The 17,230-nt window shown below is 49.4% G+C and overlaps 2 protein-coding genes across 2 annotated transcripts; one reads left to right on the forward strand and one right to left on the reverse strand.

Annotated features, from left to right (window-relative positions):
- The first annotated feature begins 965 nt into the window (after positions 1-965).
- LOC307085109 (E3 ubiquitin-protein ligase RING2-A-like) lies at positions 966-5,663 on the forward strand. Its single transcript, XM_079749780.1, has 7 exons — positions 966-1,184; positions 1,635-1,712; positions 2,039-2,199; positions 3,301-3,516; positions 4,005-4,361; positions 4,478-4,682; positions 4,812-5,663. The coding sequence occupies exons 2-7, from the start codon at positions 1,641-1,643 to the stop codon at positions 4,956-4,958; spliced, it is 1,158 nt and encodes a 385-aa protein (XP_079605906.1). The 5' UTR covers positions 966-1,184; positions 1,635-1,640; the 3' UTR covers positions 4,959-5,663.
- A 7,410-nt stretch (positions 5,664-13,073) lies between these two features.
- On the reverse strand, positions 13,074-17,033 carry rps18 (ribosomal protein S18). Its single transcript, XM_079749905.1, has 6 exons — positions 16,991-17,033; positions 16,251-16,349; positions 15,501-15,587; positions 15,224-15,325; positions 14,274-14,365; positions 13,074-13,201 (listed from the first exon to the last, which is right to left on the reverse strand). Exons 1-6 carry the CDS (start codon positions 16,991-16,993, stop codon positions 13,126-13,128), a joined length of 459 nt encoding a protein of 152 aa, XP_079606031.1. The 5' UTR covers positions 16,994-17,033; the 3' UTR covers positions 13,074-13,125.
- Positions 17,034-17,230: the final 197 nt, after the last annotated feature.

A 17,230-nucleotide genomic window follows, 5' to 3' on the forward strand; every position in this document is an offset into this window, starting at 1 on the left:
GTTGCCAGAGGGGCCGCGGGCCCACTTTCAAGCGTCTATACTTTTCTATGGCCATCCGACAGTCAAATTTGTCCAAGTCCCTCACCACTGTTTTCCATGAGAAAGTATCAGTAGCCTAATTTTACCAGAGATATGGGTCTCTATATATCACAGTTACCCTCAACTTTTACATCGATCTACATTGTTTTGTAGCAAAATGTCTTATTCAGATGTTAAATATGTGCATGGTTTGAAAAAAAAAACTGAAATCTGCCTGTATTTTCTTTATTTGATTATTTGTTTGAAAAGTTTAAATGAAACAATGACTTCTGGGAATTTCAAGACCGAATCGAGAAGGCTAGACCGCGTCTGCGTGTTCGGGGTTGATGGAAGTTGGAAGTTGGAAGCTAGCTATACTGTGGAAGTTAGAGGTTGGAATCTATACTGTGAAAGAGGTCCTTATGAACTTGATTCGGATGACGTGACAGACAGGGTTGCGGAGAAGAGAAAGCTCCTTCGAACTTTGTTAACTGCATGACGGTAAGACATGTTTTTATTATGGAGCGGCTGGCTCAGATGATCTATTCATTTTTTATGCATTGGGGTTGTACATTGATGTGTCCATGTTTTGGTGCAGTTGTTTTACGCTTTTAAGTTTATGTTCACTATCATTCGGGCTATCAAAAGTGCGGGTTCTTTCCGTGCGTGAAAAATTGTATCTGCAAGTTGCGCGCGCGCACGGGCACGCGCACGCCAGCGCCCACGCCCCGAGGGCCGCTGGTGGGTGCTAATGCCAGGGCCTTTTTTTGATCCCAGTCCGTCACTGGTTGTGTCTGTCTATAGACAGGCCCGGGGCGGGGGCCCGGCCTGGGACCTGTGTTGTGGGGGCCCGGCCTGGAACCTGTGTTGAACCGCACCCGCCCCCCGCTGGGGGCGCTGTTCGCCTCTACGCCCGGAACACAGCGAGTAGTTCCGGTTAGTAGATCTCCAAACACTGCGTTACTGTCGGTGGTCATCTTGTCATACATCACTGTGTTATTGTACATGTATGAGGCTTAGTCGGTGACCGTTTCCCTTCGGAAGAGCCAAGCCCCGCGGGGGTAAGGCATGTGGATCAGGGCTTAGAGAAGAACCAGCTCCGTCTTCCGCAGCGGGTCGGGACACACGGGTCACACAGAGCCCAGACCCGGAGGTCTGACGTCCAGGTGGGGTGGTCGCTGTCTTTTCACGGTTGAATCGTTTAATTGACTGTTAACGAGTCTCCAACTCACGTGGATACACTGGACCCCTCTGGTCCCGGTTGCACGGGTCTCCTGTGGTCCCGGTAGAACGAGGCTCCCGTCTCCCCTCCTACCGCTCATCCACCACCTTACTATACTGTACCCTACTGTAGGCCTGTTGGCCCAGGCTTCATAAACCCTAATGTACGCCCTTACCGTAGGTTCTATTTAGTTAAAGTACTTTGCATGATGTAGCATCTTATCCTAGCTAGCTGTGTTGTGTACGGGGAATGGGTTAACCTAGCGATGGTTAGTGCGTGGCACTCGGTTCTATGAACATCCCCCTAAATGCCCTGAATGTGAATGTATAAGGAAGTGTAAGGAGGTATAAGGAGCAGGATAAGGAGCGGTGTATGCCGTTGTCTCTGTGCCCAGGTCGTCATGGCGACCCCGGTCAGCATCCCCAGTAAGACGTGGGAGCTGAGCCTGTACGAGCTACACCGGAGCCCCCAGGTACCCCGACACGCGCCCTCTCAGTTATTCACCTGTACATGACTGTGTGTGTATTTACTAATGTGTGTACTTCTTCATAGGTACGCGTGCATGCATGTGTGTGTATTATTGTGTGTTCATGTGTGTGTTTTATATCGTCTCACCATCTTCTGACAAATGTACTTATTGTGAGTCGCTTTGGAACGAAGCGTCCGCTGGATGTCCGTGTCAATGTATGTATTGATGTGTGAGTATACGTGAAGGTGCGTGTGTTTATGACGTGTGCGTGCGGGTGTGTATGTGTTCATGGGTCGACCTGTGCGTCCTCACACTGTGTGTTTGGGCAGGAGGCCATCCTGGACAGCACCCTGGTGGCGGTGTCTCCGCGCTCGCTGCACAGTGAGCTCATGTGCCCCATCTGCCTGGACATGCTGAAGAACACCATGACCACCAAAGAGTGCCTGCACCGCTTCTGCTCCGAGTGCATCGTGACTGCCCTGCGCTCCGGGTACTGCCGCGCCCCCAGAACACTGACACGCCTCTAGAACACTGACACGCCTCGAGAACACTGACACGCCCCCAGAACACTGACACGCCTCTAGAACACTGACACGCCTCTAGAACACTGACACGCCTCTAGAACACTGACACGCCTCGAGAACACTGACACGCCCCCAGAACACTGACACGCCCCTAGAACACTGACAAGCCTCTAGAACACTGACACGCCCCCAGAACACTGACACGCCTCTAGAACACTGACACCCCCCTAGAACACTGACACGCCCCCAGAACACTGACACCCCCCTAGAACACTGACACGCCTCTAGAACACTGACACGCCCCCAGAACACTGACACGCCTCTAGAACACTGACACGCCCCTAGAACACTGACACGCCTCTACAACACTGACACCCCCCTAGAACACTGACACGCCCCTACCAACCCCCTAGAACACTGACATGCCCCTAGAACACTGACACGCCTCTAGAACACTGACACGCCTCTAGAACACTGACACGCCTCTAGAACACTGACACGCCTCTAGAACACTGACACCCCCCTAGAACACTGACACGCCTCTAGAACACTGACACGCCTCTAGAACACTGACACCCCCCTAGAACACTGACACGCCCCTAGAACACTGACACGCCTCTAGAACACTGACACGCCTCTAGAACACTGACACCCCCCTAGAACACTGACACGCCTCTAGAACACTGACACCCCCCTAGAAAACTGCCGCGCCCCCAGAACACTGACACGCCCCTAGAACACTGACACGCCCCTAGAACACTGACACGCCCCTAGAACACTGACACGCCCTTAGAACACTGACACCCCCCTAGAACACTGACACCCCCCTAGAACACTGACACGCCTCTAGAACACTGACAACCCCCTAGAACACTGACACGCCCCTACCAACCCCCTAGAACACTGACATGCCCCTAGAACACTGACACGCCCCTAGAACACTGACACCCCCCTAGAACACTGACACCCCCCTAGTACCCTACCAGCCCCCTAGTACCCTACCACACCATCGACAGTGTGGGTTAGGGTTAGCGTGTTAACCCCGCCTCCTCTCGCCCCTCCCCCAGGAACAAGGAGTGTCCGACCTGCCGTAAGAAGCTGGTCTCCAGGCGCTCGCTGCGCCGCGACGCTAACTTCGACGCCCTGATCTCCAAGATCTACCCCAGCCGGCGGGAGTACGACGCCCACCAGGAGCGGGTTCTGGAGCGCCTCAGCCGGCTGCACAACAAGGAGGCGCTGAGCTCCAGCATCGAGAAGGGACTCCAGGAGCAGGCCCGCTCCAGGTACTGACCCAGCCACTGTCTAACCCCTACCTGTACTGTCTAACCCCTACCTGTACTGTCTAACCCCTACCTGTACTGTCTAACCCCTACCTGTACTGTCTAACCCCTACCTGCTCCTTAAAGACCTGTCTCTGTACTGTCTAACCCCTACCTGCTCCTTAATGACCTGTCTCTGTACTGTCTAACCCCTACCTGCTCCTTAATGACCTGTCTCTGTACTGTCTAACCCCTACCTGCTCCCTAATGACCTGTCTCTGTACTGTCTAACCCTTAATGACCTGTCTCTGTACTGTCTAACCCCTACCTGCTCCTTAATGACCTGTCTCTGTACTGTCTAACCCCTACCTGCTCCTTAATGACCTGTCTGTGTACTGTCTAACCCCTACCTGCTCCTTAATGACCTGTCTCTGTACTGTCTAACCCCTACCTGCTCCTTAATGACCTGTCTCTGTACTGTCTAACCCCTACCTTAATGACCTTGATCTCAGGGGTCAGAGGGTGAAGAAGCCGACTCAGGAGAGTGACAACACCACCTTCAGCGGAGGCGAGGAGAATGGCGACGCCCACTCCCACCTGTCCCATGACTCCGCCCACCTGCCTCAGGACCCCGCCCCCCTTGCGCAAGAGCCCGCCCCTTTTCTTGGCCCTCCACCCCAGGACTCCGCCCCCTTGGAGGCAGGGCCGAGCAGCAAGCGGCCACGCCTCTCAGACGGGGGTTCCTCCCCCCCGGTGGTGGAGGCGGGGAGCCTGCCGCGGCGCCTCAGAGAAGGCTCCGCCTCCGAGATCGAGCTGGTGTTCAGGCCACACCCCCAGCTGGTCTCCTGCCAGGAGTACAGCCAGACCAGGTGAGGCCCGTTAACGAGTGAGTAGTGAGACATAGTTGGGGTATTTTACAATGATGTGTTAATAACGGTGTGTGTCTGTGTGTGTCGATAACTGTGTGTGTGTGTGTGTGGTGCAGGTACGTTAAGACCACGGCCAACGCCACGGTGGACCACCTGTCTAAGTACCTGGCACTGCGCATCGCCCTGGAGGAGAGGAGGAGCCGACAGGTGGAGGAGGAGGAGGCGCAGGAGGAGGGGGGAGGAGGAGGAGGAGGCTCCAGCCTGACCAACGTCAGCGAGAAGCAGTACACCATCTACACCCCCACAGGGAGCCAGTTCTCCGTGAGTACAGGCACCCCCACCGTCCCCTCTCTGGGCCCAGACAGGATGATGAACTGTGTGTGTGTGTGTGTGTGTGTGTGTGTGTGTGTGTGTGTGTGTGTGTGTGTGTGTGTGTGTGTGTGTCTCCAGACTCTGAATGGTTCTCTGACGCTGGAGTTGGTCAACGAGAAGTACTGGAAGATCCGAAAACCTCTGGAGCTCTACTACGCCATCAGCAAGGACCAGCCTAGCCCCTCCCACAACCCCCACACACCTGACCCTAGCCCCTCCCACTAATAACACACCTGACCCTGGCCCCTCCCACTATTAACACACCTGACCCTGGCCCCTCCCACTATTAACACCCCTGACCCTAGCCCCTCCCATAACAACACACCTGACCATGGCCCCTCCCATAACACCTGACCCTACCCCCTCCCACAACCCTTACACACCTGACCCTAGCAACACATCTGACTTTAGCCCCTCCCATAAACCCTGCCCACAGCCCCTCCCCTTACACCTGACCGTAGCCCTTCCCCTAACCAACACCTGACCCTAGCCCCTCCCATAATAACACACCTGACCCTATCCCACAACCCACACCTGACCCTAGCCCCTCCCACAACCCTCACTTGACCCTAGCCCCTCCCACAACCCTCACTTGACCCTAGCCCCTCCCACAACCCCTACACACCTGACCCTAGCCCCTCCCACAACCCCTACACACCTGACCCTAGCCCCTCCCACAACCCTCACTTGACCCTAGCCCCTCCCACAACCCCTACACACCTGACCCTAGCCCCTCCCACAACCCCTACACACCTGACCCTAGCCCCTCCCACTGCCCCTCCGTCTCTCTGATGCACTTTACGACGGCCCCCGGCCTACCTTCTGACCTTCTGTTCTTCTGTTTTGACAACCGCTGCTCATACTTCAGCTCTGTTACCGGCCCTCGTTGTAACCCGGGTGGAACCTGCACAATAAAATCATCCATCACCTGACTGCTATACCTGACTCCCTTCTGTTCAACACAGAGAGGTAGGGGTTAGACAGTACAGAGACAGGTCATTAAGGAGCAGGTAGGGGTTAGACAGTAGAGAGACAGGTCATTAAGGAGCAGGTAGGGGTTAGACGGTACAAAGACAGGTCATTAAGGAGCAGGTAGGGGTTAGACAGGTCATTAAGGGGCAGGTATGGGTTAGACAGTACAGAGACAGATCACCTCATGCAGTTATAGGTCAGTTCCATCCGTGGACTAATACAAGTGAAGGTACATGACTGTTGATCACTGTCTACATCGTTTACATTTGATTTAGCCAAGATGACGTGTCAATGTTCCAATTCCAAATGCTGCTTTGAAAAATCACTTGAGTTGATTCACACGGAATTGCACTTCAGCGGGAGTTATTTCTCCCCCGTTGGACCCCTTCTCCTATCCTGAGTTAGAGTATCTGTTTGTTTGAAACACCAGTGCTCCCCCCTGGGTAAGAGGTGTTTCATGTCCACCGCAATCTCCTGCTTAAATAAAGGGTTTGGAACCACAGAACAGAAACCTCAACGTCCCCCCGACAGCGCTACATGTGGTGGGCCGCTGGTTTCACGATGGACCCCCCGGTGTATTCAGGCCGGAGAGAGCAGCAGAACGGCGGAGAGCTCCAGCCCTGCCCTTGACTGCGTGACAGTGTGCAGAGCGGTGGCCTCTGGACGGAGAAACGGTTCCCCAGGACGCGCCCCGACCCGTGGGCCGTGCCTGAGGTGAACCCTGCTGCTGGCAGGCTCTCACACCAGGCCAGCCAGCAGCCGGAGGAACCAGCTTTAGGTGGGAGTCGGTTTAACCGGTGATATCGGCGCTGGGAAACTGCCAGAGTTGTGGACTCGAGTCACATGACTTGGACTCGAGCCAGACTCGAGTCATAAATTTGATGACTTTAGACTCGACTTGACAAAATCTTAAAAGACTTGCAACTCGACTTGGACTTTAACATCAGTGACTCGTGATTTCACTTGGACTTGACCCTTTTGACTTGAAAAGACTTGCTACTTTCCTCGAACCCAAAGATTAAAAAGTATGTTCACACGACACTGATCACTCTTTCTCCCTTTGCACCTGTGTACGTCTGTGTGCGTGATTCACGCAGCGTTAAGTGTGTATGGCAAGATATCCAATCAAATTAGATCCACGTTGTTTCGACCTGACAGCATCCAACCAATCAAAGTACGAGACAAACAATAAAGAGGAACAAACTAAACGCGCGCAACAATAAGCAAAAATGATACCAAAGGTAGTTTCGTTTGGGTACAAAAACTATGAGGTGATAAACAAAAAAAGAATTGCAGTTTGTAAAACATGCGGGAGCAAGATTACAGACGGAGACGCGACAACTTCGAACTTCGTCCGACATTTGAAGTTACACAAAGAACGGTAAGTTTTGAACACTAGCTTGTTGGCTGAGTAACTGAATTGCTAGCTAGCTACATATCAATGAGACTGTAAACTCACTGTTAACACCACCTTGACTTAAAAACATGGTAAACTGTATCTCCTGTGGGTTCATGTATGTATAAGTTCACTATTTTGCACGTTAAGCTCCCTTTATGGGTTGTCTTGGATGAAAGAATTTTTGACATCAAAATGTTGATAAATGGTCCAGTCTCGAGCTTTTGGCTAATTTGGAATCACCCCCTGCGTCAGAATGGTCAGCATTCATAAAATTATCCTTAAATCAACCCAAGCTAAACATTCCTTAACTTCCGCTTGATATTTGGAATACAAAATGGCAAAATTAAACACGACAGAAACTGTATTTCGCTAAGACACTTGTTTTGGAACATCAGCAAACCCCACTAACCACTCGGTGAGTTGCACATCTTTGAAAACGAACGTTTAGGGTTGATTTAACTAGGACCGCTTTATGAATGCCCGTATCTGAATCACGGGGGTGATTATAAATTAACCAAAAGCTTGAGACTGGATAGTTTAGCTAGTCAGTGGATCATACACAGTAGACTGCTGCCAGCAGCAAAACTTAGGCAAGCCTAATCAAATCAAGGTCAGTTTAATGTACTTTAGCCTATATTACGAATATGTGTACCATTTTAGCTTGCTGCCAGACGATTTTTTCCGATAGGAAAACTAAGTATCTCACTCTCTCCAGCACACCAGATTCCATTGATATAAATGGCAATTTTACTTTGCAGCACATTGGAATTGCTAGCTGCTAGTCTACTGCTGCCTCCTTAAGGTTTTTAATGTAATTTAGGTAATTCACGACTAAGCTGAATTATCACCGAAGACATAGAATTGCACAATTAGACTTAATCATTGAGCCAGCAGTAGACCAACAATTTCTGTATGATGCAGGTAAAATTGCTGTTTTTGCCAATGGAATCTGGTATGTCGGAGAGAGTGAATTGACAAGCATACTTCAGTTTCCTGTTGGAAAGGGCTGTTTGATGGCAAGGTACAGCAGTAAAAATATTAATAAGAAAAGGTACACTGAAAATGAAATTTATTTTATCAATGTAATGTTAAAACATACACACTCTTACAGTATACAATACAATTAATATTAACCACAAAAAATAATGTTAACACAATGTTAGCATTTTCTGACATCTGTTTGATATGCTTACCTGTTACAGATTTGAAGAATACCAGATGAATAAAAGCATCATAGATGAACCACAACAGCCTTCAATCTCACAATTCTTGGACATTCGTGTAGGGCATTACAGCATGAGTCATCCACAGCAGAAAGCTATCACTAATGCAATACTGTCCGACTTGATTATTGATTGCAACCTTCCCCTGTCTATTGTGGAAAACAAGAGTTTTCGGCACTTTCTGACAGTAGTTGACAGTAAGTACAGCCCAGTGTGTCGCAGAACGTTGACATCAAAAACAGAGAGCATCGCTGCGGAGAGACGTTCAAGATTAAAAACTCAATTGAGCAACACTGAGCATGTTTCAGTCACTGTGGACATTTGGTCTGACCGAAAGATGAGGGGATTCCTTGGTATCACTGTCCACTGGATAGAGAGAGACAGAGAGGATACAGCTAAAGACTAATCTCTTGGCCTGCAATCGCTTCAAAGGCTCACACACAGCTGAACGAATCTGTGACCAATTTTAGGCAATATGCGATGAATACAGCATCAAAGATAAATTGGACTACATTATTAGTGACAATGCTGCTAACATGCGAAAGGCATTCACTGTGTGCTTCCCCAGTGAACAAGAGGATGATGACGGAGATCATCTTGATGACCCTGATCTCTGGTGTGACTTAACCCTGGAAGAACAGCAAACGGTAGATGCTGCTATGGCAAAGAAACAGCGCCTGCAGTGTTTTGCGCATACGCTTCAGCTGGTGGTGGGAGACGGTTTGAAAGAAACAAAAGTGGCATGTCCTTCTCTTTCCAAGTTATCAAAACTTAGCTCACTGCTCCACACAAGCACAACATTCAAAGATGTGTTTGATAGTGAATTTGGGGAACAGAAAGGCATCCCTGCTGCAGTAAACACTAGATGGAACTCAACACTGAGGCAAGTAAAGGCAGTTCTCCACTGTGATCATCTAAGGCTCTGTGCTGTTATAGAAAAGGCTGGGCATAAGGAGTTGTCATTCACGCCACGAGAGTGGAATCTGTTGAAGGAGTTGGTGGACATTTTGAAGCCGTTTGGAGAAGCAACTGATCTGACACAGGGTGATAAGGTCGTCACAATCAGTGCAGTTGTTCCATCCGTCTTGTCCCTCAATCACCACCTTGAGAAGCTGAAGCCTCAAGTTCGTTTCCTGAGCGGCCTGGTCAGAATTCTCCAGGCATCCCTGAACAAAAGATTTCTTGGGATATTCATTAACGTGAAAATGGCCAGGACTCAACATGGGATCACTGCCCCCTTTTCAGACCCAGTCTACCTGAAAGCAGCCGCCTTGGATCCAGCCTTTTCTCTGCTGTGGGTGGAGCCTCATGTGCTGGTCAATCGTGACATCAAGGCAGAGGTGGCACAACGAGTTAAAGGTAAATACTATTGACTTCAATGCAACTTTTTTCCTCATAGTCTGGTCTAATTGACAACATCAATAATTGAATTTTTCAGTCCAACACTGTATCACCAACACCAATGGTAATAAGGGCTATTTTGTTTCTGCTGCTGCTGTTAAATGTTTTTCCAGAATTGATCCTGCAAGATGCTGCAGAGACTTAGCAACCTGTGCTTCTTGTTGATGAAGAGGAAGAGGACCTTGGAGAAGGAGAAGGGCTGTTTGCTGCATACCATAAGAGGCAGAAGAAGGATGTTGGGACCTCTCCAGCACTACAGCTAAGTCACTACCTAGACATAGCCGATGGACAGAACGCCCTTTTGTTCTGGGCACTGAACATGAAGACTCTTCCTTCACTCTTCCGAGTGGCCATCAGAGTGTTAGCAGTGCCTGCCTCTAGTGCTCCAGTGGAGCGAGTTTTCAGCCATGGTGGCATCATTCTACGCCCCCATCGTGCACAAATGACTGACAGACTTTTGGCCAATTTGATCTTTTGCAAATGCAATGCAGCATAGGGCCCTGGCATAGAAAAGCACATCTCTGTTCATTGTTATGTTCATGACACTTCCAATCCAGTCCCCTTCCAATCTCTCTCTCTCTCGCTCTCTCTCTCACACACACACACACACACACACTCACACACACTCACACACACTCACTCTCTCTCACACACATACACACACACTCTCACTTTCTCTCTCACTCTCTCTCTCTCACACACACACACACTCACTCACACACCCAATCTATCTCTCGTTCTCTCTCTCACTCACTCTCTCTCACACACACACACTCTCTCACACACACACACACACACTCTCTCTCCCTCTCACACACACACTCTCTCTCTCTCACACACTCTCAAACACACACTCACTCTCACACACACACACACAATCTCTCTCTTTCTCTCTCTCTCACACACACACACACACACACACACACACTCTCTCTCACATACACACTCACTCACTCTCTCACACACACTCACTCTCACACACACACACACACACACTCACTTTCTCTCTCTCTCTCTCTCACCCACACACTCTCACTCTCTCTCACACACACACACTCACTCACACACACACAATCTATCTCGGTCTCTCTCACTCACTCTCTCACACACACACACACTCTCTCACACACACACACAGTCTCTCTCTCTCTCTCTCACACACACACACACACTCACACACACACACACACACCAGTCACACACCTATGGATGCATGCCAATTGTTTATCAAGGGAGCAACCTGAACTGATAGAGGCATGAATGTATTTCATGTAGATTATTTAATTTAATTTTATTGAATTTTGTTTTTATTTTATTTAATTTTGAGTGTGAGGATATTTTTTATAAAGTGGTGACATGGTTGAGTCAAATGAGTGTTTGAACAATGTTCTTGCAAAAAAAGGTTTAATAAATATATACAAATCTTAAAGGCATACATGATCTGTTTAAATATTATTTCTCTGTTGTTAAAAGGACTCGAAAGGACTCGAAACTCAAACGATAGGACTTGGGACTCGACTTGAGACTTGTCGGTCTTGACTTGGGACTTGACTCGGGACTTGCCTGTCTTGACTCGGGACTTGACTCGGGACTTGAAGGCAAAGACTTGAGACTAACTTGTGACTTGCAAAACAATGACTTGGTCCCACCTCTGGAAACTGCAGTAATGGGAAGCGATCTCTGATCTAGGCTGTGATGGTCGAAAATACTTCGTCCCTCTATTTTAGAGAGACAATGTTTAAAATACTTCTCTATTTCGAAACAATTACAGGGATGAATTATGTCCCGACGTCTCAGCAGCCTGAACCCACTTGGCAGAGGTGAAGACTCATAACACCAGTTTACAACCAGAGTTAAGTCTTTTTGAGCCATTAAAAAATTCTCATCACATAATTCTGCAATGGTAAAAAATCTGATGCCATCATCCCGAAAAGGCCAATGATGTGGTCCCATGTCTCTTCGGTAGGAAACCGGTCACTCTGGTCCACTGCCCGTAGGCCCGGCACTGATCAGAGGACACGTTCTCCTAGCAGACCTCGCCTTTAACGATCCAGGGAGGGGAGCAAAACCAGTTTGCCCTTGATTGCGCCCTCCATTGTCAACACACAATTAATTTTAGTAACCATTCAACAACATTCCACAGTCATTAATGATCCTGCTTTTATGTCCATGCGTCGCAGCCCCACCCTCGCGGCCAACTATAGAGCCCTGGAGCTGTTCCCTCGCCAGGGGACGATGGTGGGGTCAGCACAGTCCATGAGGGCTCCCGTATACACAGCACGACACGATAGTATTTTATTTGTCAGTAGCGCACTGAAATTCATTTTGTGTCCCTGGGAAGGCCCCTCAAAACGTTTAGGACATACAGGTAATCAAGTACAAATGACACGTGCCAGCACAGCGATACACAAGCAGCCCAGATGACAGATTAGGCAAGCACAGGTGAACCGGAAAGACACAATGTCAGACACATGACATGGCACAGCCCACAGAGCACACAAACCACAAAGGACAGGTAAGGCAAATTACCAAAGTAATACGAAGACTCATAACTATGGAATCATAAATGCTCAGGAAATTTCATCTTGCTTTGTTCAGTAATTGAATGGACTAATGTACAAAGGATTTATTTTAGCCAATTTCGGTTGTATCAATGGACTCTGAAACGCCTATTTGAAGGCAGGAGCTGATTCATTGTTCAAAACGTGTGCAGTCAGAAGAAATATGTGACCAGCCTCAGCCTGCTCTTATGTATTAGTATATGCTACGCGTGAAGACGGCGCAATTTGATTGGTTCGCCATCTCGGAATATTGCGTGACGGTCATCTCGTTTAGCTAATAAAAACAAATAAATCCCGTCAAAGAATCTTTATTTTTGGAGGGGGCTATTGCTCACTATTCACATCACAGTCAGCGCGCAATGGTTAAAACGTACCCCGCCCACCTGTAGTTTTCTGAAGGACAGACCCTCTGATCACCTGGGAAGAGGACCTGTACACCTCTTTGACGTGCTGTACAGGCTGAACGGCAGGCTGGTTTTTGAAGGCTGCTGCACAAACTGACAATGCGGTGAGATTTATATAGCCAAGGAACAAGACCTGCTTCATAGCAGACTGTTAGTTCTGAGGTCGTCTTCTACAGGACAGGTTCTGAGCTCAGATTAAGTATCAGCCTCAATGAGGTTCGTTAAAGCCCGCTGTCGAGTCCCAGAATGCAATTCTGATCCTACAATAGGAGTTCTATATCCCTGCAGATAGAAAAGCCTTCAGTTGAGCGTCCCTTTAATACACAATAACTTTATGTTGTGGCCTAAAACCATTTGAATGAAGACAGCAGGCAGCCATGTTCTTTTTGAACTGTGACATCTTTATTGACACAAAACAGGGAGGCAGGCATGTTACTTCTTCTTGGACACACCCACGGTACGTCCACGGCGCCCGGTAGTCTTGGTGTGCTGGCCACGCACACGGAGCCTGGAGGGCAGGGAGACAGTCAGAACACAGGAGAGACCAGTCAGAACACAGGAGAGACCAGGCAGAACACAGGAGAGACCAGGCAGAACACAGGAGAGACCAGTCAGAACACAGGAGAGACCAGGCAGAACACAGGAGAGACCAGGCAGAACACAGGGAGACAGTCAGAACACAGGAGAGACCAGGCAGAACACAGGAGAGACCAGTAGAGCGTGAGGACCAGCAGGGAGAGAACCGGGGGGGGTGGGGGGGAACAAGGAGACAGTCAGGGAGATGGGGGGGGGGGGGCTTGGGGGGGGAAGAAGACAGTCAGAACACGGGGAGAGACCAGGGGGGGAGGGGGACAAGGAGACAGTCAGGAAGGAGAGACCTGGGGAGGGCGACGAGTGTGGACCACCGCACCCTCCCAACGAGACCACCACACACATCCCAAGCGTACGTCTAGAGTTGCTCTGATACCAGTAACTGAAATCCCGGGTACTACGTTTAAGGCAGTCAGGCGTCAGCGAGCGCAGGTCTGTGCGCCTAACACTACGGTGTTAGGCTGCCCGTTAACGGTCGAACGGGAAACGCATCATCTCCGACCTACGCGTGTTTGAGCTGCCAACCCGGAAAAACATGGATGCTCACGCTACAAGACTAGGAATGTATTATCATTACAAATTATGAATGTAAATGATCTAGTTCGGAAAAAACTTTTGTCGACAGTAAGTGAAGCGGCTTTGCGGTCATCGTAAGAGAACCCTTCAATAAGAACAAGGTCTGCTAGTAGTTACAATGCTAGACGGTGCATCGGCATAGAAAATAAATGGCAATACCACACACACACACACACACACGACAGCACAGATGACCAGGGCCACACCCGTCCGAAGGCACTAAGAACACTTCCTCACAGGCATTGAGGACATCGTTAGGTTGGCGCTTTAATTAGGCGGCCCGCTGATTAAACGCCATCACCACAGCAGCATACCAACATGCATATAATTAACATGCTTTCCACCGATTGGCTGGACCGTCCCCAGCGCTCAAGCGCTGCTCGTGTTAACATGGGGGGGGGGGGCAGACGTACCCCCAGAAGTGTCGGAGCCCGCGGTGAGCCCGGATCTTCTTCAGCCTCTCAAGGTCCTCTCTCAGCTTGTTGTCCAGACCGTTGGCCAGAACCTGCAGACACAGAACCAACCATCAGACCCCCGCTCCCATCACCCAGAGAATCAGACCCCGCCCACAACCCAGGCCTCCTCCTCCCCCCCAGTCCAGCTCCTGCAGCACCCAAGCTACACATTCTGAACCAACGTCACACAATCATTAATATTGTAGTGGCCTAGGAACCTCATTCCATTATAATTTAGCATTATTCATATTTCAGAGACGAAGGAACCGATATGCCTTTATATAAAAATATCGATTCATCAATGCACTGCAATTTATTTGTTCTCGATTCAAAATTTTGAAATCGATTATTTCCATAAAAAAAATATATAAAAAAGAAGCATACTCAGTCATTGTAATCTAGAAGCGAGTATGCCTGAATGTACATTCCCTTTTACATTTGTCCATGTTATGATTATTACTTTTATGCTGCAAGTTTAGCTTACGAGAAATACTATACAATGGTGTATTCCCTTTTTGCTAGTTAAAGCACAATGAAATGGTTAATTCTAAATAATATTTAGGTATTTTGGTCATCTGCACGTATTATTAAATCGATATCGAAGCATTGGATCAATATCGAAATCGACTTGAATGAAGACCTAAAGAATCGAATTGTGAGGTACCTGGCCATACCCAGCCCTACGTTATAGTGGAGCATTATCATCAATAATCCACCAGTGAGATCAAAGCCATCGTGTCTGACACAACAACAAGTCCTCCTGATCCTTCTGCTCAACACAGCCAGCCTCCGGCCCAGTGGGTCCCAGCCACCCAGCGGTCAGCCTCTGAGACAAAGAGCTGGAGGCCGTGGCCGCCTCAAAGGGCTGCGGCGTGGCCGGCTCTAGCGGGCGTGTCTGCGGTGCCTACCTGGCTGTATTTGCCGTCCTTGATGTCTTTCTGTCTGTTGAGGAACCAGTCTGGGATTTTGTACTGGCGAGGATTCTGCATGATGGTCACCACCCTCTCCACCTGCGGGCACAGAACCCAGCGTTCCCACGTTAGGACGCCAAGCAGAGGCCTCTCATCTGTCCGGAGGCACCGCGCCACCATTGTTGGTGTGCGGTGACGGATGTTCACAAGAGGCCTTCAGCGAACAGCTACACAATACACGGCAGAACAACAGGCCCGCAGACACCACCCTCACCTCCTCCTCCGTCAGCTCTCCAGCTCTCTTGGTGAGGTCGATGTCAGCCTTCCTCAGGACCACATGGGCGTAGCGCCGGCCTACACCCTGCGAACACACACACACACACGTTCCAATTTAGCTTTCATCCAATGCGATTTACATTTGTCAGAAGAAAGAAATATATGACTGTAGGTACAGTAAAGGACTCTTTATGGTTCCACGCTCACGCAACTCAAGGGGGTTACGGACACCGTTACGTCCTTGCGGACCCTCCTTGTGTCTACCACAAGGGCCTCACGTGCGCCTCCAAAAAATCTTAACCTTCCAGCAGCAAGGGCTGTGATTGGTCCGCTTACTGAAACCCGACGCAGAACCATAAAGGCTCAGGGCTGCGTCAAAGCGTTAGCGTGGTCCTTGCGTTGCGGGAACGTGGGACCATAATCAGCCCTTTAGGATGTTCAATGCAAGGTACTATCTTTAAGTGCCAGGACATACAATAGATGTATGAGAGGGGTGTGGGGGGGGGGGAGCTATGCAGAGTCCAGGTGAACACACTTAAGCCAGCCTCCGGTTCGTTGTACAGTATGTTAACAGGTACACCACCAGCCACCCTCACCCCCACTTTAACTCCAGAAATGCCCTGAGAATCTCAACAAAATACTGATTCATTGCAGATTTGTGCAAAGCAGCAGGTGACCCCAACACTGACCAGCGTGTGACTAGACCCCCACTAGAGCTGAACCCGGGACCGGTTCTAGACCTCCGTACCTTGATGGCCGTGATGGCGAAGGCGATCTTCCTCCTGCCATCGATATTCGTGTTGAGAACACGAAGAATGTGCTGGAACTTCTCTGGGATGACGAGAGACTGAGGAGAGGAGGAACCAACACAACGCCGGTTAGGAACCTCAAGTTATGATGAACCACACGCGGAGCACCGACCCGGGGTCAGTCCGACACGCCGCACACTACCCCCGGCTCAGAGGACCGACCCGGGGGGGGGGGGGGCGACCACACAATAAGGAGATATATATATATACACACACACACACACGATAGCTTGGCTGTCCCATATTCCACTGAGTTACATTAACCGACTACTCAAAAGCCTAGCCTCTGCTCCAGCGGGGACCGCCAGAGAGCGGCTCGCTGACCGGGAGACGGGTTGGCTTCACTTTACAAGATCCACATTACGCATTTCACTTTCAGTTACATGCACCGATGATTTACAATAACTACTAAATATAAGCGCCACATTATATCCACACACACAGAAACAGACAGGCACACGCTTGCTCGGCTAACCGAGGGCTATACTCATGTAGGCATCAGCAGCTTAACAAGTTATATATCATTTTACCAGCTAGACTTTAATCAATAGACCAGCGACACCCACGGCCACACTATGTACACACAATCCGTGGCCAAAATATCACTACAAGAATTGTATTTAGTGGAGGATGGTCGTAGATTTAGTCGGATTGTTCTGGGTAATGATTTCGGTCTCACCATCTTGGAAGGTTTCCGTGCGAAGAGGAAGCTGGCTCGTTCTCGCGACGCTTTAGCCCGCGATTTGGGAGTCCGAAGCGGAAGTCCGTCTTAATAAACAGTCCGATGTGTGAACAAAATAAAAGCATATAAATGTGTTTTGCCTTATTTAACTTCAATAACGTGGTACATGTATATTATAGCATGTGTAAAATAAATTGATCTTGTTCTTTTATTAATTTTAATCCCGCGCCGTGTGTA

The sequence above is a fragment of the Pollachius pollachius genome, assembly GCF_949987615.1.
Source record: "Pollachius pollachius genome assembly, chromosome: 13".
In the NCBI taxonomy this organism is placed as follows: Eukaryota; Metazoa; Chordata; class Actinopteri; order Gadiformes; family Gadidae; genus Pollachius; species Pollachius pollachius.

What these genes read in the sequence shown, in the direction of transcription:
- LOC307085109 (XM_079749780.1), top strand. Translation starts at nt 1,641, where the DNA reads ATGGCGACCCCGGTCAGCATCCCCAGTAAGACGTGGGAGCTGAGCCTG. An exon ending in CAGGAGCAGGCCCGCTCCAG is followed by an intron (nt 3,517 to 4,004) that starts GTACTGACCCAG and finishes CCTTGATCTCAG; the next exon opens with GGGTCAGAGGGTGAAGAAGC. An exon ending in CCACAGGGAGCCAGTTCTCC is followed by an intron (nt 4,683 to 4,811) that starts GTGAGTACAGGC and finishes GTGTGTCTCCAG; the next exon opens with ACTCTGAATGGTTCTCTGAC.
- rps18 (XM_079749905.1), bottom strand. An exon ending in TCGCCATCACGGCCATCAAG is followed by an intron (nt 15,588 to 16,250) that starts GTACGGAGGTCT and finishes GTGTGTTCGCAG; the next exon opens with GGTGTAGGCCGGCGCTACGC. An exon ending in GAGAGCTGACGGAGGAGGAG is followed by an intron (nt 15,326 to 15,500) that starts GTGAGGGTGGTG and finishes CTGTGCCCGCAG; the next exon opens with GTGGAGAGGGTGGTGACCAT.